This window comes from Hydra viridissima, unplaced genomic scaffold (assembly GCF_058129835.1).
Source record: "Hydra viridissima isolate aposymbiotic clone 2 unplaced genomic scaffold, HvirCarnegie_v1 scaffold_7, whole genome shotgun sequence".
Lineage (NCBI taxonomy): Eukaryota > Metazoa > Cnidaria > Hydrozoa > Anthoathecata > Hydridae > Hydra > Hydra viridissima.
The window spans coordinates 6133778-6156680 of NW_028324306.1; the positions used below are offsets into that span (position 1 = coordinate 6133778).

Consider the following 22903-nt stretch of genomic DNA (forward strand, 5'->3'; position numbering starts at 1 on the left):
AAAAAAGGAACCCTTAAGTTGTTTAAATTTGAATAATAATAAAAATATTTCTAAAATCCTACGCTTTGCGATACTTGATACAGAGGGAATTCATTCAACTTTTGCTTACATTTGTTTACAGTTGACAGCCCGTATTTTTAGTAATATGACCGTGAAATTGAAATTAAAAACGTAAAATTAAAACATTAGGTAAGTTATAAAGAAAAGCAGATATTTAATTGGTTAACGATTTTCTATGTACAGCTTTTTTGGCTTTCCAGTGTGATGATCCAGCGCTCCTCAAGTTCATTACACGTTCAGAAGTTGGCAGAGAAAAAGAGAAAAGAAAAGATTTTTTTAAAACTACTTTCCTAACAAAAATTGTAGATGACTAAGCGTAGGTACTAGCAATAAGCGATCGCACTTGGTCAAGATCATACTTCATATATTTCTCCACATTTCTTGTGAAGTGCACACCTCGGTATCTAAAAAAATAAAGAATGAATGCATAATTGATAGAAGTTTTGAGTTTGCAATATATTTATATAAAATTTGCAATGTATTTATATAAAATTGAGTTGAAATTTAAACGTTATAAAAAACAAAAAAACATAGTTGGTTATGATTTGTTTACAATAGCTTTTTTGTACGGTTTTTTTGTTTTTGTTTAGAAAAAAAAATTTCTGTAATTTATTTTACGACATTAGAAAATTATATTTAGATTTTGAATTTTTAACTACGTCATTCTACTAAACCTTATAAAAATGAGTTGTCCGACTTTGTATTAATGACGTATTAAGCAGCTTTTCACAGAAATCGATTTTACAATGATTCCTGACACATAGGAAAATGATAGTGAACTTGCTGGCCAACTAGTGAGAAGTTTAAGAGCCGCCAACAATGCAGCAGACCGAATAAGTGGTTAAAACTAAAATATTTATCTGAGATGGAAAAAAGCCCAGCTTATAGTTGCGGAAAAACACAGCCATGTCTTTTCGGATCTGAATGTAAGCTTTTATTACGGTTAGCGTAACTGCTGCAAAAGCAATAATTGCAGCAACAGGATCTGCAGATAACCGTATATTTATCAATAGTTGACAATTATTAAAAATCGAAAAAACAATAAAAACTGTCACTTAAGAACACAAGAAGTGAACCTTTTTAAAAATTCAGCATAACTTGGCAGTAAAAGCTCGCAGATCCTTTCTTCAATACGTTTCTTCAGAGATATATCAGGAACAGAAAATTGACGGTGAAGCTGATGAACTTCTTCCAAATCAGTGTTAAAACCCTGAAGAAAAAATTCAAATATGTAACGGCAAAAGTGTTTTCCGCTAATATGTGACGTAAAACATTATTTTAAAGCGTTTTGTAACATACTAAAACTCGCGCATAACAGTAGCTAACCTTATTGAAATGATGCAAGTTTAGTCAAGAAAATCCCAACCCACTATATGCATTGTAAAGAAATGAGGAATTTTATTTTATTTTTTTATTTTTGCTTTTTTAATTCAATCACTTGTTATTTTTCTCAAAAAAATGAAAATAATTTGAATTGTTTAGAACATTATAGAGACCGTTCGACATTTTTTTTATTTGTTGTTCTTTTCTGTTCGATCGATGATCAGCGTCTTTTATTACATTATTATGCTCTGTTTGCTATCAGGCAAAAATTATGAAACTATAAAGACAACTTTGCCAGTTTGGAACATATTTAATAAGACAAGCATTTGCATGTTAGAAAATTGATGACATTAAACGCTCCTCAAATCCTTCCTTAATTATATGGATCACTTCTGTCCGCAGATTTAAATCCTATAGAGCTGTTGTAAACACGCTACAATTTAAACTGATCAGTAAAAAATAGCCTTTTTCCCGGTGTCCCTGTCTACCAATTTCAGTAATAAAACATTTTCAGTAGAAAATAATTAATCTCCGGAAAGTAAATACCGCCAGTAATTAACTTAATTTCCAGTATAAAATAAATTCCAGATAAAATTTTGTGTGTGTGTGTGTGTATATATATATATATATATATATATATATATATATATATATATATATATATATATATATATATATATATATATCTGTAGTAGGAGTAGTAGTAGTAGTAGTAGTAGTAGTAGTAGTAGTAGTAGTAGTAGTAGTAGTAGTAGTAGTAGTAGTAGTAGTAGTAGTAGTAGGAGTAGTAGTAGTAGTAGTAGTAGTAGTAGTAGTAGTAGTAGTAGTAGTAGTAGTAGTAGTAGTAGTAGTAGTAGTAGTAGTAGTACTAGTTGATTCACTACCTAGTTCTCCAAAAAAACCTACAAGCAATGGGAACTGGACTGCAAATTAGAAAATTGATAGGAAGTCAAAGAATTTTTGAACGAAGAAAAAAAATAGGAGTTTTGATTTTCGTGTGTGTGTGTGTGTGTATATATATATATATATATATATATATATATATATATATATATATATCTGTAGTAGGAGTAGTAGTAGTAGTAGTAGTAGTAGTAGTAGTAGTAGTAGTAGTAGTAGTAGTAGTAGTAGTAGTAGTAGTAGTAGTAGTAGTAGTAGTAGTAGTAGGAGTAGTAGTAGTAGTAGTAGTAGTAGTAGTAGTAGTAGTAGTAGTAGTAGTAGTAGTAGTAGTAGTAGTAGTAGTAGTAGTAGTAGTAGTAGTAGTAGTAGTAGTACTAGTTGATTCACTACCTAGTTCTCCAAAAAAACCTACAAGCAATGGGAACTGGACTGCAAATTAGAAAATTGATAGGAAGTCAAAGAATTTTTGAACGAAGAAAAAAAATAGGAGTTTTGATTTTCGAAACAAAACTGAAGAAGGTCAAAAAGGCTGACGATGTAATCTTGTGAAAATTAAAGAACTCAATATGCTACAAGTATTTATCATTTACATGACAGTTTCTCGCCTAATGTATTATTAAACAGAACAACTTCACAACACACACATGATTCTATTGCGACTAAAAAGACGAGGTAAACTTTCTGAAAAAGTTCAGTTAGAAAAAAACTGACTTTTTGATTTGCAAATGAAATCCAAATAATTCGTGACCATTTAGCAAAAATGATTTTTGTGTTTCATCTCAAACACAACTGAATAACAAAATTAAGAAAGAAAACGTTTGAAGTCACTAACATCGGTCTAGGTGAACTGGAAAAGTGGCTTATTGAAAACTCTTCAGTGCCAAAAGATGAACATATAGGTTTTATTGTGTCCTATATATAGCATTTATTGTGTCCTATTCAGTGATATATGATGAAGAATTCATTTTCAGATTCTTTGCTTCAACCAAACATTTCCTTAGTCTTGCCAAAGATGCAAAGATTACCCATGCTGATGCTACTTACAAACTTATTTGGCAAGGCTACCCAGTCTTTGTTGTTGGTACGTCTTATTCTGACCGCCATTTTCATCATTTTGGCAAATAAGTTTGTATGTCTAAAAAAACTGGAGATTTTATATTTTTATTTGAAGCATTGAGAGAAGGTGTCGAAAATATTTTTAAAGTTGTTATGACTCCTGAGGTTTTGGTTTCTGATGCTGCTCAATCCATTCAAAATGCTTTTAAGCTAGTTTTTAGCAAAGAATAAAAAATTGTGATGTGTTCGGCACACGTGCCGAAATACTTCACAGAAAATTAAGTCCATAGTAAAAATAGAGAACAAAACATCAATTTTGACAGATATTGAAGCATTACAAAAGTTATCCAGCCCAGAATCTTTCTTAATTGCCATCAATCTGTTTTTTTTTTTAAAGTGGGTCAATACTAACTCCAACTGGTATGAGGTTATAGGCAAACCAAATTGGTATGAGGGTTATAGCCATTTCACCCCAATCACTAACAACTGTCTTGAGTCATGCAACAGAGTAATTTCAGATGAGCACACTTTTCATGAAAGATTTCCTACAAGCAAGCTCAAAGTTGTTGCTTTGCAGATTGAAAACTGGTCCTTTGTTTACAAAAATAATCTGAAATTGTTTTTTAAAAACAGCATACAAATGGGTAAAATACAAGATATATTTTTTTACAGAAAGTAAAGAAGCAGAAAATCATTATTACATTTGTGGGGAGAAAAATGTAATTAAAAAAAAAAAGACATTTTCATCTAAAAGAACTATAATCATGCTACGTTCGATGAATTTGTTGGGAATCAATTTGGAATTTGGGTAGTTCAGATGAAAGATGACAATTGACAAGATGCAAAGTACACTTGTCCTCATTTCTTCAAAAATTACACCTCTAAGCATTCAGTAGGAATAGCAACACGTTTGAAACTGTACAACCCACCTCCTGAAACTAAATTTATTCAAATGCACCAAAAAAGAAAGCTAGATCATCCAAAAAACGCTCAAAATGCATTGCTGATTCAGTGAGTAATTGCTGATGGTTATCTGTAACCCTGATCTAAATCTAATGGATAAAGTATAAAGTTTATTTGAAGTTAAGTTTATGTGTTTATGTGGATTTTAAATATCAATCTTCAAGACAAAGGAAACTAAGTTTGATATAAACATTCATTTAATTTAAAACATTATTATATTATAGCTTCTTTCGGAATTATACTCCAAAATCTATTTAACACTTGAAGCATTTTTCAAAAAACTAGCTTCTACTGGAAAACAAATATTTTCTACTAGAAGTTTGAACACCGGAAAATAGCTTTATTTACTGGTAAAAAATTGTTTTCTTACCGAAAGTATTTTACTGAAAAAAGGTTGTTATTTTACCAGAAAAAATATTATTTTTTACTGGAAATAAGTTACTGGAAAAAAAATTAAATTTACAGGGAAAATATAAGTTTAATACATGAGACTTTATTGACAGCTTTTGAAAATTTTTAGTAACAGACTTTTTTATTAGACCAGTATTATTTGTCACAAGAGTTAAAACTAAGAAAAATAATCGATAAACTCTATAAAACTAATGAAGAAATATTTAACTTCTTAAAAATTTTTATTGAGAGATTTTTAAGTTCAAAGAAGTTTTTATTTTGCTGAGATCTCTATCTTTCTTTATGTTATTAAATTTCTTCAATCATACATACCAACCATATCCACTTACACATTTTTTCCCCCTTAACAAACATCAATTTTGTTAAAAGGAATTAATGCTGACTCACATATGCTTAAATTTAACAAAGTGTGGTTGTAAATAACTTGTTTTTCATAATTTTTTTATAAATTATTATAAAATATTTAAAAAAATCATTCAAAGTTAAATAAATTACATACAAATGTTAAACTAAATGATAACTTAGTATCTTAACTTTGGTTCTTCAAAGTTTGAGATAAAATTTTTTTAGAAATAATTTTACCTTGAACTTTTCTTTAATCGCTTGCTTGTGTTTATCTTTTAACTAAACGATTTCAAATCAATTAACCAAAAACTATATTACATTTAAAAAATTGAGACCACCTCTTTTTTAATCCATATTGCTTGGTAACTTTGTATTATGTTACAGAAATTTCACATATCAAAGTGATAAAACCATTACATTTTCTTTTTTTACAAGATTTAAGAAATTCTTACAGCCTGTGTTTGGTGTAACTTTAAACCAATACTTAAACAATCAAATGACAAGTTGCATAATGAGAAGATTAAAAAAAATTGTAGGAGAAACAGCAACTCTGTTTTTAAAAAAAATGAAACTTGTAATGACAACAATATGAAGAGGTGATGAATTAATTAAAAAAATGTGCAAAATGATCTTGTCTTAAAAGTAAGAGAGAAGTCATTATCATCACAAAGCCCTCAGAAGATGATCTGAGAAAACCAGCTTCTAAGTTAATTGTAGAATTGCACAAATATTACTAAACCAAGTGGTGTTTGAACTGTGAAACAACGAATCCGCACTTCAAAAGAACCTAACAAAGAAATCAATGGATTTTTATAATATCACATGTGATTTTTGTAAAATGAAACAAGCTTGCCAAATCCCATATTCACTGGACAACAAAAGATTTTCTAGAGTAACAAGTCAAAATTTATGTTTGGATGTGAAGGGATAAATTATATTCAACATTCTATTGGTCAAAGATTTAATTTCAACCATTAACTGTTAGCTGCTAAGCATGATGGAAGAAGCATATAGGTTTGGGGCTGCTTCAGTTGAGAAATGATTGGTCTAACTGCTCACATTGATTTCTTTTTGATCAAGTAATATATCCATATACCAATCATAAAATGCTACTTGACTGGATCTAATAGCAAGAAAATGATCCAAAACACTCTGTAAAATCTCCCCTAAGATTATTTTAATTCTTTGAGTTTGAAGTGATCATCACAAAGTCCAGATCTTAATCTGATTGAACATCTTTAGGACTATTTATATTGATAACTTAAAGGAAGAAACCATCAAAAACAATTTCTTTGCAAATTGAGAAAACCTGAATCAAGATACTCATCTTCGTTCTCATTAAGCTTGTGGATTTTATGCTAAAGTGCTGTCAAAAGTTCAAAAGGATATCTTATAATGCTTCTGTTGTGTTAATCATTGCAACATTATGGTCATTACAATTTCCATTACATGTTTTTAAAAGTTCTGAATAATAAAAATAAAACAAAAAGAAAGTAATGACAATCAACAACTAATACAACCTATTATAAAAATTCCATCTTCTAAAAATAAATTTCAACATTAACAAGTAAAAAGTGATTAAAAAAAAGAGATGATCTATTCTTTTAGATCGCTAATGTAAATAAAAGTCACATCATCTGACTTCTATTCACAGTAATTGTAATCTATTCCCAGCAATTGTAAGTCATTATAATCAATGATTTCATTTATAAATTGTTCACAAAATTAGCACTAAAATAAGAAAAAAGATTACATACATGTCCTTTCCCTGTAGTCTCTAAAAGTTTATCAGATGAATCCATTACTAAATGTTGACTAACTCTTTGCCAACTATAAACAACATAAAAAAACAAGGGTTACAGATGGAAAAAATGTCTTAAAAGTAATTGTCATGATTGCTTAAATTTAATACTGATAGAACCTCTTTTCATAATTTTCCATCTCATCTTTAATGACTTCATCATAGTCTTTTTCAAGGTTAGGTTGGCCATGCTCTTGCAGCAGCTTCATTATACCAATTCTAAATTGTCAAATAACTACTAATATTAAAAACAAAACACCATGACCAAAAATAAATTACATGCTGAATTTAGTGAAGGAATTAATACATTTTTAAAAATGCATTGTTTATGGACCGATTGACATTTTTTATTTGTTATTCTTTTATATTCGATTGATGACTGGTATCTTTTATTATTTCATTATGTTCTGTGTGCTATTGGACAGAAAATATGAAACTAACAACCACTCTATGAATGGTATGAAAAAAGGAGTCACGACAATCTGTTTAGGATAACCCATAGATATGTGCACCATCCCTATGGCACCCAATCCAGCTAAAAAGAGTGTAACAGTTTTTCTTGCAACTCTTTTACCCCTTGAAGCAAGATTATCACCAAGGTAGTTCAAAAATAGCTTTTAATCCACAAATTTTGCTCAAAAAAAAATTTCAAAAACGAAATTCAAAATTTCAATAACAGATTCAAAATTTCAAAAACTCAGATTCAAAATTTCAGAAACTCAGATTCAAAATTTCAAAAACTCAGATTCAAATTATGAATAGCAGAACATTTTTGAGCTTGACCGTCATTAAATTTTTTTTTTTTATACCCAAAGATATTTTTTAAAAAAGATACTACAAAATATCTTTAAAGCCTGATTAGCTAAAGCAGCAGCTGAAATAAAAACAACTGCTTGTCTAAGTCTTTACAGTTGCAAAATTTACTCCATTTTTTATTTTTTGGTCTTGATCAGTACTCTTAGGCAAGATTTGAATTAACATCAATATTTACTCAGTTTACATATAAGGCAGAACATTGTGACAACTAAGATAATTACAGTATTAGTTCTACTTTTGTGCCTGATCTAAGATCAGAGTGTTAATTACTTTACTATTTACTAATCTTATATTGCGCACCTCCTAATTTTCTATTCCCCTCTTCCTTTTCATCCGCCCATCCCAGTAAATTAATGGCAATAACCCAATTAGAATTTTTTCAAACATTTTTCTAGGTTTTAGTATATTTCAGAATATTCATTATTCACATTATGTAATAAAAAATAATTATCTGCTGCAAAAAAGAAAAAAGGATGCAATAATAAAATTTTGAAATGTCAAAATTGCTTGAAATAATATTAAATTATTTTGAAGGAATTTTTCACTGAGTTTAACATATACAAATAAAAACATACTTTTGCAAACATTTGATGATATAATTATAGTTGTTCAGCATAAATATGGCTTGAAGAGCAATAGAGTCATACATCTTTGACTTATTTATTAAATTCCGACTTAAGGATTCCAAAACCTTTGCTAAAATTAAAACCAACAAGATTTCATAGGTGTTTTTTTTTCTTTTTTTAAAACAAATGCTTTATTAAGCTGAAATTGCAATGAAAAAAAAAACTTACACATAAATCCAGCCACAATTGAAGAGGATGAATCTTTTGAATCTAAAGCACATAATCAATTTGAAACTGAAAATCTATGCTTATTGCTACAAATATGCAATGCATGTAGAGCCTTACATCATTTAACAGGTACAAAAAAAGAAAAAATTTTTCTAAAAGATCATTCACTTGCACATATGTTAGATTTTGTTTTTCATTACTTTTTTTTGTATATCTTCATAAAATGCACTAAATAGAAATACTTTTCCTATATCAATTTCGTTCCCCTAATATCTATCAAATTAGATTTTTCATACAAACCTTATCTTTGCATCATATGGTTGTCTGATTAGCACTTTATAAAAGAAAACTATAACTTTTATAGCAGCAAAAAAAATGTTACTTCTATAATCCTTAACTTATCACCTGCAACATTAAAGTATTCTTATAAATTCAGCAAGCAAATATATGAATTTAATAACTTGCTGTTTTGTATAATTTTACTTTTTTTGCACCTATGATTTTTTAAGTTATTAAAAAATAGAAATATCAACAAAAAAAACTTGGTTCATGAACCGAAAATTGTGAAAGAAAAAACAAAAGTTATAAAAATTAAAAAAATTAAAAAAATCAGAGGAAGAACTTTTAAGTTGGATAAAAAATAACAACAGACCTACACAAAAAAACTAAGAAAAAGTGCACACAAAACAATCATTAGCAAACTATTGATTAGCTAAATGTTACCTTCAGCAAGGATTAAAGCAGTAGTATCTATGTATTGCATTAGCTCTTCTAAATATATAGTGACCTAAAAGTAAAAACACATGAACTCATGTAATATGACCTTATGTTAACTTTAATATAATTATTAATATAACTATTTAAATACCTATCAATATAATTATCTTTATCATAATTATCTAATACAAACTTTTAATTACAACACAATCTAAATATGAACTTTTGTAAAAATATGCTCTGATATTAACATTAATATAAATATCAATAAATACGAACTTATACAAACTTAAATATAATTTGCTTAAAAGAAGTAAAAAATGAAAAATCTTAGAACTAACTCACATTACTAGTAACTTGGTGAACAGTGCCATCTTTTGGTACAGTATTATGCTTGTCTACATCCTAAAAGCAAGATAAAGTGAACTTGTAAGAATGTGTTACGTAAAAAAAAAGTACTCAGCGCACTATTTATTGAGAAAGTTAAAGTTAAGGGAAGCAAATTAAATCTCCTTTAAAATCTTTTCATGACATTTAAATTTTACCTTGAGCTTTTCAACAAAGTCTGAGAGCAGCATTTTACCCTAAAAACAAAAAACTAGTTTATGATAGGGTTCAGTTTTTTCATATCTACACTCATTCTTTAGCAGCCAAGTAAATTTGGTGAAATCCATTATTTTATAAGCGGGTATTTTTAAGAAGCAGTAAGATTTTTAATAAATCCATTAAGATATATTATAACAAATGCATGTATATTTCTATAAACAGTCTTACTGTTTCATGAAAAAGAGATACAATGCTTTGAAACTTTTTTCTAGTATCCACATTCACCATCTGAAAATAGACAATATTAAAAATAAAAATATAGAAACAGAAAAGGTATATAGTGAAGTAGTATTGCTATACTATTGCAAATTATAATTTTTAAATAGCTTGGTTTACAATGGAATAAAAATTCAAACAACATACAGTGAATTTAACGATTTGGGAATTTAATTTAAAGAAATTTAATTGGCTGATTTCATGCAGAAAATTACAATTCAACATAAGTGAATAATCTTTCATGTATATTCATAGAAATATCCGTAATAAAAGTATTTGTTTGTGATAACATTTAAAATATTACTATTGTAATACTATTATAATATTTAATGTTGTTCCCTAAGAACTTTAAAATGTTACCACATAAGCAACATAAGTTTTATTGTCTCTGCAGTTGCTCTTTTTACAGTAATATTTTTTAATCCATACCATCTGCAAATTACGTTTAAAAAAATATTGTTCTGTATGACCAGATTAATTGCAGAATGAACATGATAAATTACTTTAGAATTTTTTGTTTTTATTGAAAAAGAATCAATTCTAAGATTGATTGATGTAAGAATCAACTCTAAAATGGATTTAATATGCTTTGATGAAAATCTTTTTCATCAAAGCATGTTAATATACCTTTATTATTGAAATTTACCTTTAATATTGTGTCAAACTGTGGCTTAATAGCATTTAGATACTTTAAAATAGGCAGTATAAACTGGATAGAAGAATGATCCATACGTGTTTGCATTTTTTTAGCACTAAGTGATACAGCCTAATAGTAAAGAAACACAATCATACCATTTCACACAGTGTGAGAAAAATTTAAAGTGAGGATATGTAGGTTAGGCAGCTATGCTTCCTGCTAAAAAGTATACAAACTTTTTTGTTCTGGTTAAATATACATTTTACTCCGCAGAAAAGAAAATCTTCTAAAAACTTAACTGTTAAGGAACTTTATTTGTCTTTACCTCAGCATCTAAGTAATACTTGTTTAGTCCTTCTTGTACAAGTTGACTAAACACTGGTATTTGATGCTCATCAGGAATAATGGGCATCATTAAATTCTTTTCACTCTAAGAAAATGAAAACTTTTTCTGTTAACTTTTAAAAATAAACTTACAAAAACTCATCAGATTAGTTCAGTAGACTACAAATATGTGAAGCTTTCTCTCAATATATAATTCTTTACCTAAAGCTAAAGTAACTCATTTGCAATTTTACATAAGTTCTTTCATTGTTTTTCCTTCTCCATTTTGGAAAGGTAGAATTATATCATAAAAAAAATCTGAAGGAGAATGCACTTAAAAGTATAACAGTATATCACTTATAGAAGCAATATGTAGCAAATTTAAAAAAAATTAACTCAATTAAATTTGTATACTATATAATTATAAAAAATAAAAATAAAACTTATCATTACCATCTAGTTTATGAACTAAAACCTACAAACCTGCATAAGTTTCAACAAAGCTGCTGTAGATACAAGAAATATGCGAACTTGAAGATCACTGAAAAGAAAGTAACAGAAAATACTTTTTAGCATGGAAAAAGAATTTAAAAATTATTTATATAGAGAATAGCTTTTACAAATAACTTACAAAAAAAGTTTATATAAATAACAGTTTAACTAAATACCATTTTTAGAGTTTATGTAAACTCTAAAAATGGTATTTTAGTTATGACAAACTAAACATGTTTATGATTAAATACCAAAGTGTGTCTTGATACATAGAAAAAAAAAAAAAAAACATAAGCGATTAATTAGTGTTAATTAATTGCATAACACATAGTATTTACTTTTACATTGTAATTTAAATTAGTTAGCTAATCATTGAGTAAATTAGATACATGAAATAACTAAATGTCTTTTATATAAAATAACTAGTTATTTGCTACAAACTAATACAGTGTGTGATTTATGTGTGTAACTTACCTGTTTTTCAACTTCATGTTAAAATGTTTTTATGATAAACGTAAAGAGCCCTTTTTGCAGATAGATTTTGAAGAATACTGCCTATTAAATCATCAAAATTTATTTGAATTGCCCACAGTGGCAGAAACAGGTAAAAAGCTTTCTGTATCAGGTTCACACTTATTTCACATAATTTTCTACTATTTCTACCTACTGAATTACCCTGCAGTTGTCTATTTCTTGCAGTCCAGATTCTTATTATTGTAAAGCTCTTCTGTGAAGAAATTAAACTTAGGTATTATCCCTGCAACAGAAATTTCTTTAAAATTTTTAGCCGATGTGCTTAAAAATGAGATGCAAAAGTTTGGGTGAAGAAAATCACTCTGAAGAGATGCAAAAATCTTAAAGATTAAATACCAAAAAAGAGAGCTACTATTCTCAGAATAAGGGATATCCAAATACTTTATTTATTTGAGAAAAGCAGAATCATTTGTCTTGAGGTTAAGAGATATCCTTTATCTTGAGGAAAAGTTTGTAAAAGAAAAGCAATTTTGACAAATTGTAACCTTGCTGCTCTATTTTCTATGTAACCTTGTTACTCTAATCACAAACCTGGTATGTTATAAAAAAATGTATTAAATTTCTTAATCTTCAGTACTATTTTACATAGGAACTTTTTTAAAACAAAAACTCATCTGTAATATTATTTACAATTGTGGAAACTTTGTTTAAAAATTGTAAATAAGTTTAAGAAAATGTAAATAGTATAATATTTTGTAATTGCCTGAACATCCATTAGCATAAATGTAACTTATCCTTCCATCAGCTTATTCATATAAAATTCAAAGAATTTATGTTCTGAATACATTCCATAGTAACTTTTATTATATTTATAGTAATAAGTATTTACATTACTTTATAGATTGAAAACAGTTATATTAAGGACAAGAGATACTGTGAAACTATTGCTAGACATAGTGGATGGGGGGGGGGGGGAGAGAGGAGGATATAAAGTGATACCAACAATAACTTTTTTTGGGTATATCACATGTCCTGCTGAAATATTTTCACTACAATGTAATAAAATGTTTTTTTATATATATTTATTTATAGATGCACATATTAGACTTGCACATTTAGAAATAAATAAAGCAAAAAACTGTCCTCCTCCCCTAAAACAATCCAAAACTATTCCATTTTGGGTTGTTTTAGGGAAGGAGGTAATGAAGATGAAAATGTCAGTCTGTGAGGATATTTGAGCAAAAATAGAATGCTGTTTTTCTAATTAATAAATTGAATTTAAGTGATAGATCTGTTCCTACACTTTGACCATCATCTCAACTTAATTTGCCAACATCTTGTAAAAATATTATATGTATATATTATTATATAATATATCAACAAACTTTTTCTTTAGTGCAAATATATCATTCAAAACTGCTAAAAAAAAAAGGAAGTTAACAGAAATAATCAGTTCCTTAAGAAAATCATAAAATACGCAGAGGAGAGCTCTTAGATAAAGTTTATAATGAAGTAAATGAATGCAACAAATGAATGCATCAACTTAGCTTACTAATCATTCAAGTATTGCTCACAGTACATATGATGGACTTTTTTTATGCATAAATGATTCATTTTTTATGCATAAATGATTCTAAATTAAATAAGAAAATAGCAAAGTATGATACTTTTTTCAGAATTTGAATAGTAACAGATTAAAGTAGAATTAAAAAAATGAGGGAGTTAATCAAAGAAACCTATACAAATCTATTAACATAAGGGTTTACACATTCTTTAAATCTTTTAGAGCATGTAGCAATTTACCCAAATATCACCAAACATCTAATTGAGGTGCAAAGGTTTGAGATGAACTATTACATTTTATTTTACTTTTAAAGGGGTGGGTTTGTGAGAAAGGAGGTAAATGAATCAGCTTCCAAATGATACCCCCTAAAACTCCCAATTTGACTGCATTAAGACATATATAAAAAAATTACATCTTTTATATAAAAAAAATTGTAGATGCAACATGATATACCTAATAAAATCAGTAAAATTATTAAAAATCAGGGAGTTTTTAGAGAAGCAAATAACCTTAAATTCCATCTGTATGCATTTGGTGGAGTTTTAGAAGTATTTATTTTTTTATTTATTGACACATCTCAGTCAAATATGTAATATATATTGCATATCATTAAATAAGTTTCATTTCTTGTTGTAAATATTAAATGCTTATGTTTAGCTGATTGCAAAGGCAACAAAAACAAAAGTAATTAAAGAAAAATAAGACTTAAGTCCATCATATGTATGTATTCTAATCTATGTATTCTAATCTATGTATTCTATGATGCATTTTTATAACCTATTCAAAATGAAATAACTAAAGATTAACTGTTTTTTTATTATGTTAAATGCTTAAAGTGTGATAAAAAATAAAAACACTTACCTAAATATTACACTAAGTAAACATTAAGCTGCATTTTAAAAAGTGGAGGCACAAAACACATTTGGATATTAAGATAGTTATGATAATAACTAATCAATTTTCATTTTGTTCATACTAAGGATGCTTAATTAGAAGCAAAACTTGTGTTTAAATTTACCAAGGTACAGTTTTTAGAGTTTTTTATATAATAATTTTTACTATAAAAAGTTTTTTTTCTAAACAAAAAATATTACTCCTCATCATCTTTGACGCCTACATCAGTAGAAGCAGAAGGTCTTTTGTAAATATCTATCATTAAAATAAAGATTGTAAACAATTTTCTAAATATAGTTAAAATAATTTTAAAAATAAAACAAAAATCAATACTTTAACTTGATAAAATTTGAACTAAGTAAAATATGTAAACTTTAATAGGTAAGAACTTTAATATATTTTTAATCTAAAAGATACTTCTTAATATTAATATTAAAAATACTTTTTAACACTAAAAGAAATTCAAAAAACTGTAAAAAAATTATTTAGACAAACCTATCACTTGCTTTGTTGCTTTTCTGCTCCTAATCATAAAAGAAACAAAGAACTTTTTTAAAACACCAACCAAAACATCAAAGTGTATCAATGATGACAGACAACCTAACATAGTAACAATACCTGACAGTCTAACACTGTTCTTCAAATTAATCAGGCTAAAAATCTCCACCTCCTGATTTTTTTTTAACATTTAATCAGCCATTTGCATTAGTAAATACTCAAAAAAAGTAATCAAAATTACCTTTATTTCTGCTTTCCAGATAAAACAATAACTTTTCAACATCAGAGTAAATTTCAAATTATCTACTTGGGTATTTGTTTGGTATCAGATCAAAATCTCAAATGCCAATAGCACCTCAGCATGTGAAAAAATTCAAGAATATATATACCCAAACTTTGAATCTGGTCTTGAAATTTGACTCTGAATAAGAGAATTTTGTGTATATGGCAGGACAATCAAGGACCAATACATTGTGAGCTTTTAAAACTGAACAAAAAACAAAATTCAGAGACATTGTCAGCAACTAGATAATTTTAAGACAACAGCATGCTTTCTAAGAAAGACATACTGCATCATGATAATGTCAGGCCACATGCTGCTTTAGGGACTTGTCAAGAAGTTGCAGAACTAGACTGAGAAGTTCAGTTACATCCACCATATTCCTCAGACTTAGCACCCTCAAACTATCAATTGTTTCTGTCCTTACAACATTTTTAGAAGGGCAAAAAAGTCAAAAAAGAAGAAGATATCAAACAAGTATTGCTTCAATTTTTTGCATCAAAAGATAAAATATTTTTTCAAAAATGGTATATATAAACTTTTCCTCATGCTGGCCAGAAATAATTAATGATACAGCTTTATTCCTAAAATAAACTTCCCGGTAAACATATATTCCCGGTATATATATATATATATATATATATATATATATATATATATATATATATATATATATATATATATATATATATATATATATATATATATATATATATATATATATATATATATATATATATATGCATATTTATATGTATATATGCATATTTATATGTATATATATGAATATATAAGCATATATATGCACATATACATATATATAAATATATATGCATACATACTTACATGCACACATGCACAAACACACAAACAAACATACATACATACATACATACATACATACATACATACATACATACATACATACATACATACATACATACATACATACATACATACATACATACAAAAATAAATCAAAATACAAATTTTTCTTTCCATATTTAAACTTTATTAAATAATGTAATTGACTATATCATTAATGATTTCTGGCCTGCATGAGGACAAACATTTTAAATGTGACTAAGAAAGTCTGTGAGCTCTACTATTTAAATTTTTGGTATGGATAATTAACATTATGATTTTATAACTTAGAAATTTCAATATAAGATTGAAATATTTTTTCCCTTAATATTGATTCAGCAGATTTCAATTGTTTTATTTTTTATGTAATTTAAAAGCATTTCTAAAGTTTATATTTGAAGAAAGAGGTATTGATAATCTTAACAGAAATCTACGAATCTATAGATGGTGGTCAAAACTTCTTAAAATCATTATTTATGTTTTTGATTCAAAAACTCATTATCCTTCCTCTGAAATACATGAAGATTCTGGTGTGAAGCAGTGTTATATTCTTGCCATTGTAGAGATGGTCTCAGAGAATAATGGCAGTATCCAAAAATTATTGGCACCTCTTAAAATTGAAGAAGTGAATTTTATTCTGGCATTTGATCTAAAGTGTTCAAACAGTGTTTTTGGACCTTCAAGTTACTCTAGCAAAGATGCCTGTCTGCATTGAGAAGGAGAATGCTCCCTGAGGCAGAGAAACTAAGAATGCTGGGCTTTGAAGACATGTTATGACCAATATGTTTAGTGAAAAAAAGATTGAAAATGCAGGAATGCAAAAATGTAATAAACCATCATTTAATTGAATTAAAAGAAGATCAAGAAACTTTTCTTGAACACATTGTTACTCCACTTGAAGGAGATGTATTGAACATATTGCAATAAATGCATTTACAAAACGGTTTTTTTGGAAAATAAAATAAATGCAAATGGTTATTTTGACTACCATAATGGTAAACTTTTTTAAAACTTTTTTCAAAAAATTATACATTTTAATTTTGAAAATTTGTATATTCAGCACTTAGTTCATATTTTTTTGAAAACATAAATTGTGTTTAGTAATGCATATAAATAATTAAATGTAAAAAAATCATGACTGAGGAGAGTTTCAACCTGATGGTCAACTTGGAGAACAATACTTACATTGTAATAAAAGTACTCATTTTTATCATGCTATCAAGTTATATCGAAAAATTATTCCCCATATAAATTACCAATGTTGGATGGCCTAACTTAAAAATAATAATTGATAAAAATTTGAACTACTCAGCATTAAACATAAATCATGTATTTTAACAATAACAGATTATACAAATTGCACTTACAGTTTTTTCTTGAAATCGAATGCAGCTAAACAGAAATAGGATGTTTTTATATTAAATATTTGTAAACTCTTAGCCAGCTATTTTCTATATATATATATATATATATATATATATATATATATATATATATATATATATATATATATATATATATATATATATATATATATATATATATATATATATATTACAAATAAAACTATTACAACCTTTTTTTTTCCCGCTGTTATCCTAAAATTAAATAAAAGAAAGTTAAAAACTAAAAATTCAATAATAAATAACAAACTATAACTTTTTTTTTTTTTACATATATCTATATTCTTATTAACAGAAGTTAATAACTTACATCCGTCAGAAAGAAATCTGCTTCAGCTTTAATTCTTGTAAAAAAAAAGAAAAATTTACACCAGTTTAATTAAATCATCAAAATTAAAGTATTTTGAAGACTTACTTGTACAACAATATAAGAAAAATTCTGATGCTGATTTACAATCAGTTTACCATCATAGTCCTACACAACAACATGACTTTTAAATGCACCTAAAGTTAATAGACTTACTTGTCCACTGCATTTAAAAATTGTATGATGAAATATTTTACAAAATTAAAATACAAGTTAATGAGAAAGTCACAAGAGAATAAACTTACCCAGACATTGATTGTGACAGGATATTTGATCGAATTTGCGAATAAAAGCTCATGAAATCTAATGAAAGATTATAAAAAATTGACATAAATTAGCAAAAAACAAAAAAAAAAATGCATTTATAATTTACTTTTTTAGCAAAACTCAATCAGTAAAATTATTGTAGTGACTGCATCTTTTTATGATAATTTAAATTTAAAACAGTAAAAGTAGTGATTAAGAGGAATTAAAAAGCAGTTGTTCACCTGTGCCTTTTCTATTTTCTACTAACCATGAAGCAATTGTACAAAGTTGCGTCATTACACTTTCTAAGAAAATCCTTTTTGTAATCAAAATTAATGTCTACAATGTCAAATCAAAAATGATATTTTATCTTTAATACTAATTCATACTTTAGTTAAATTAATTTTTTTTTCCAAGATTTTTTTTAATTAGCTAATATAAAACAATTCTTAATCACCTGAAAAGTGAGTTATTTTAACCTTTTCTTTCTCTTCAGCAACATTTCCTTCTAGAACAATATTCACAATTAAAAAAAAAAAACACTTTTTTATTCAATTTAAGAAACAAAATTTTTTTTACAACCAGAACCTAAAATAGAAAGAGTGAGAAATCAAAATACCAAAATTATCAGCATTTATCATGCTCTGTATATCTATGACAGATACAATTCGGCTGTTTCTTTGCAATAATAACCGAAATTCTCTAACCAAGAAATCGCGTGCACTCTCATTTAATGAATTCTAAAAAGTAACAATATAAATTTTAAAATTAATTCAGTGTGATAATCTCTTCAAGGCTTTGGCACATATATTTATTTTTCAACAAATAGTAGATGTGTAACCACTTTTGGAAGAATTAACAAAATTCATAACAAACTTTTGATTGCATCAAGTCACTTATTGACTTAATTATCCTTACAAAAAAAATTTTAAATGTTTTAAAACTACAAAAGAAAAAAGTTCTTTTTATCATTTTATCATTTTCACATTTAAAAATGTAACAAAGTATTTTTTTAAATGGAAAACTTAATTTAAAGTTTTTGATTAAGAAAATATTTTGTGCAATCAACTCCATAAAACTTTGAAATCAGTTTTACATCATTAACATTAGTTTTTAGTTGATAATCATATTTAATAAGCGCAATATTTTCACAGTTGGGTGTACCAAAGACAACAAGCCATGTCTAAACATCAATAAATGTTATAAAACTTTAAAGGCTTAAAGCAAAATTTTTTCAGTGCAGCCTATTTTTAGTGTTAAAAAAATTTCTACTACAAAAACTATAAAAAAAAACTTTAAAATTTAAGCAAAATACTGAGAACTCAATAGAAACATTTTAAAAATCAATTTGTTGATTTTATAAGTAAACTTTTTCGTTTAATAAAAAGTAATGACTAGCTTCAAAAATACTTACAAGAATTCAACTAAATGTTTTAATCTTCAAGGAATGCTCAATGTTTTTTAAATAGCCTCAAAAACATTAAAAGTTTAATCATAGAAATTTCATAAAAATTTCAAAATCATAGAAAATCATAGAAAATCATAGAAAAATCATAAAAACTTGTTCTCATGCCTCAGAATGCTTTTTGAATTCATTATTTCAATTTTAGATACTGTTCAATCATGTGAAGCAACAAATTCCACCATGATTTTAAGTCAAGTTTTTGAATCAATTTTTTTATTTTCTCATTTATAGAAATATTTTTTGCAATATGGGTTTAAGGGTCATCAACAATTTGATAAAATTAATAGGTCATGCAAATTCTTTATTTAAGATTTGATGTTCTGTAGAACAGCTGTTTTTTTGCTTTCATGAGTTTTTTTCTGTAAAATATCAAAAAAATCCTTGCTATTCACATTTTCAGCCTTACCATAAATAACTTTCAATTTTCTCCAGATTTGAGATATATGCAACTCTATTGAAAACTTTTGTAAATTGGTTTTGAAAATCATGGAAACTCCTTTTTTTTAAATGAAAAGAACCTTTTTTTAAATATTACTTTTGTTTAATACAATTTATAGTACTATGATTATATATTTATGTTAACAGGATTTTGAACAAAAATTAACAAATGAGTTATTTATACTATAAGCATAAAATTGATTGCTAAGACCCTACTCCATAATCAATAGATTTAAAGAAGACAATATGAAACAACAGTCAGAATCAAAATGTTTTAAAAACCTAATAAATTTTATAGCAAAGATAGTTTTCTCACCAGCACGGATAACTCAATACTTTCTGAATTATTCTTTTTAAAGAAAGCAATTGCATTATCAATTTTCTCCATTGTCTCAAGATAAGTTGTAAGATTTCCAGTTGGTCTAATTTATAAAAGTAAAATAAAAACTGTTTAATTAGAAAAGTATTTATAACTAAGATATTATTTAAGGTGATTAATCAAGTTATAAAGTTAAAATGCTTTACCATTTTACAAATATTTAAAATATTTATGACTAAAAAATATAAAGGTTTAATGTTAAGATGTAATAAAGGTAACTAATCAAATTTTGCAAACTATAGTAATTTGATAATGCCATTCCATTTTGTTACTCAATTTAATTTAAACATCTTTATGTATATAGCACATTGTTAAGAAAAATACTTAAGTCTCAACATTAATTCAATTATTTTCTTAAAAATGTGACAAGTGGACAGTGGGCTTATTTACATTGGGCTGGATAACTATATATTTATAATATATTACAAACATTATAAATATTGATTATTAAAAAGACTTACCCACTTTCAACTATTGGTTTTAGATTAGTAGACACGCTGTGATAACTTAAAACTTCATCCAATAATACTAATGTTTTACTAATATCTAATGGCTGTTAACAAAAAAAACATTTTTCTGAAGTGGCTTTTTGTTTTAAGCTTTGAGAAAATCAGGTTGGCAAATTTGAAGTCTGTCTTCTCAAAATCTATACACATTTAATTTTATATGAATGTTAATTAAAAGATGAAAATAAAAGGATACTATCTTGACGCCTCTGCAAATCTGTAGTTTCTTTGTGGACTGGTAGAATATTATCTTCAAGTTTACACAAGCGTTCTTCAAAAGACGTGAGTATGTTTATCTAAATTATTTTTATATTTTAAAGAACAAATGAAAGTCTTATTAATGGTAGTTCTTGCAAAATAAAAAAATTTATCTATTTTTCTTTTGATTTCATAAAATGACTCAATAGAGAAATAACAATTTAGCAGAAAACATTAAACAAAATATAGGTAAATACCATGTTATTGGCAAGCATGTCACTTTTCTGCAAACTTTCTGTAAGCCATGCAATACTGGCTTTCTCCTTAAAATGTATTACAAATTTATCAGCATGAATTCTATTGATAGTAATTTTACATATATACATTTAACCTCTAAATTTATCAGCATGAATTCTATTGATAGTAATTTTACATATATACATTTAACCTCTAAATTAACGCACCACTTATAAATTCTAACTTTTTTTGAAAAATATTATGTATTTCCTTGATTTATCAATTACAAAATGATAATGTTTTCTGTTATGCTTTTTGTAGGTTTTATTTCATTTCCTTTATTTAATTTTGAAATTATAGCAGCTTTTCATAAGCAGTATACTTTGCTGCAATTAAACCTCACTTCTAAAACAAAAGTATGTATTGGTTTCAAATTGTTTTAACAGTAGAAAAGATAACTGTCATTTGAGCAACATATCTGTTTGCAATGCAGTATTCTTTAAATCATGATGAATGTGCTGCTATTGTTGTTTTGTCCAATGAAGGATTAACAAATCACAAACTTGATGGAAAATTTGGGACACCATGTTAGAAGCCATCAATAACCACCTAACAGCCTAGTGAAGCTGCGACAAAGTCTTCTCCGCATGTGGGAAGATATCACTCAAGAAACGATTAAATCTCTAATTGAAAGTATGCCACAGCACTGTCAGGCTGTAGTAACAAGAGGTGGTAACACTAGTTATTAATAAGTCAAAAATGTTTCAACTTGAACTATATTAGTGTGCATAACAATAATAATCATTTTACTTTATTTTGTTAAACAACCCATATTTTTGATTTTAGTTGTTTTTTTTTCACCATCCTCAAAGTCAGTTTTATTATTATCATCAAATTAATTGTGTTCATGTGTTCTATTCTTAACATGTTTGTCAAAATATATGATAATAATGATGACAATCAAAATAATTCAAAATGTAGTAGTGCTTTAATTTTGCGGTTAAGTGTGTGTGTGTGTGTGTATACACACACATAGATACATACATAGATAAATACATAGATAAATACATAGATACATACATAGATACATAGATACGTACATAGATACATACATAGATACATATATAGATACATATATAGATACATAGATAGATACATAGATACATAGATACATAGATACATACATACATACATACATACACACATACATACATACATACATACATACATACATACATACATACATACATACATACATACATACATACATACATACATACATACATACATACATACATACATACATACATACATACATACATACATACATACATACATACATACATACATACATACATACATACATACATACATACACATACACATACATATACACATACATATACACATACATATACATATATACATATATATATACTTAAAACTAGTTTCTTGTTTATTTATTAACCTCTTCTAGCTTGGCATCAATCTCTCTTTTTCTCAGGGAAATATCTTCTTTGATTCTTTTTCCCTCTGTTAATGTAATTTTTGAAGACATCACTTTTTATTTCTTTTCAAATCATTTTATAGCAAATATTCTCTGTAAAAAGAAGATTGTAATATTAATGA

General features: G+C 26.7%; 1 protein-coding gene across 3 annotated transcripts; it reads right to left on the reverse strand.

The window, feature by feature from the left end:
- Positions 1 to 192: 192 nt before the first annotated feature.
- LOC145196376 (exocyst complex component 7-like) lies at positions 193 to 22902 on the reverse strand. 3 transcript variants are annotated; one of them, XM_090094022.1, is made up of 28 exons: positions 22743 to 22902; positions 21295 to 21360; positions 21036 to 21135; positions 20795 to 20879; positions 20271 to 20376; positions 18671 to 18791; positions 18509 to 18559; positions 18294 to 18356; positions 18051 to 18108; positions 17749 to 17782; positions 17612 to 17633; positions 17403 to 17427; positions 14889 to 14917; positions 14594 to 14648; positions 11453 to 11510; positions 10971 to 11075; positions 10655 to 10774; positions 9961 to 10020; positions 9732 to 9770; positions 9532 to 9591; positions 9193 to 9256; positions 8470 to 8511; positions 8251 to 8371; positions 6980 to 7078; positions 6816 to 6888; positions 5296 to 5337; positions 1137 to 1270; positions 193 to 464 (listed from the first exon to the last, which is right to left on the reverse strand). In XM_090094022.1, the coding sequence occupies exons 1-28, from the start codon at positions 22830 to 22832 to the stop codon at positions 371 to 373; spliced, it is 2016 nt and encodes a 671-aa protein (XP_089950148.1). In that variant the 5' UTR covers positions 22833 to 22902; the 3' UTR covers positions 193 to 370. The 3 variants fall into 3 exon arrangements, with proteins under 3 accessions (XP_089950148.1, XP_089950150.1, XP_089950149.1); XM_090094024.1 differs by lacking the exons at positions 17403 to 17427; positions 17612 to 17633 and having other exon boundaries at positions 17695 to 17782; positions 22743 to 22874; XM_090094023.1 differs by lacking the exons at positions 21036 to 21135; positions 21295 to 21360; positions 22743 to 22902 and having other exon boundaries at positions 17403 to 17429; positions 17613 to 17633.
- Between the last annotated feature and the right edge of the window lies 1 nt (position 22903).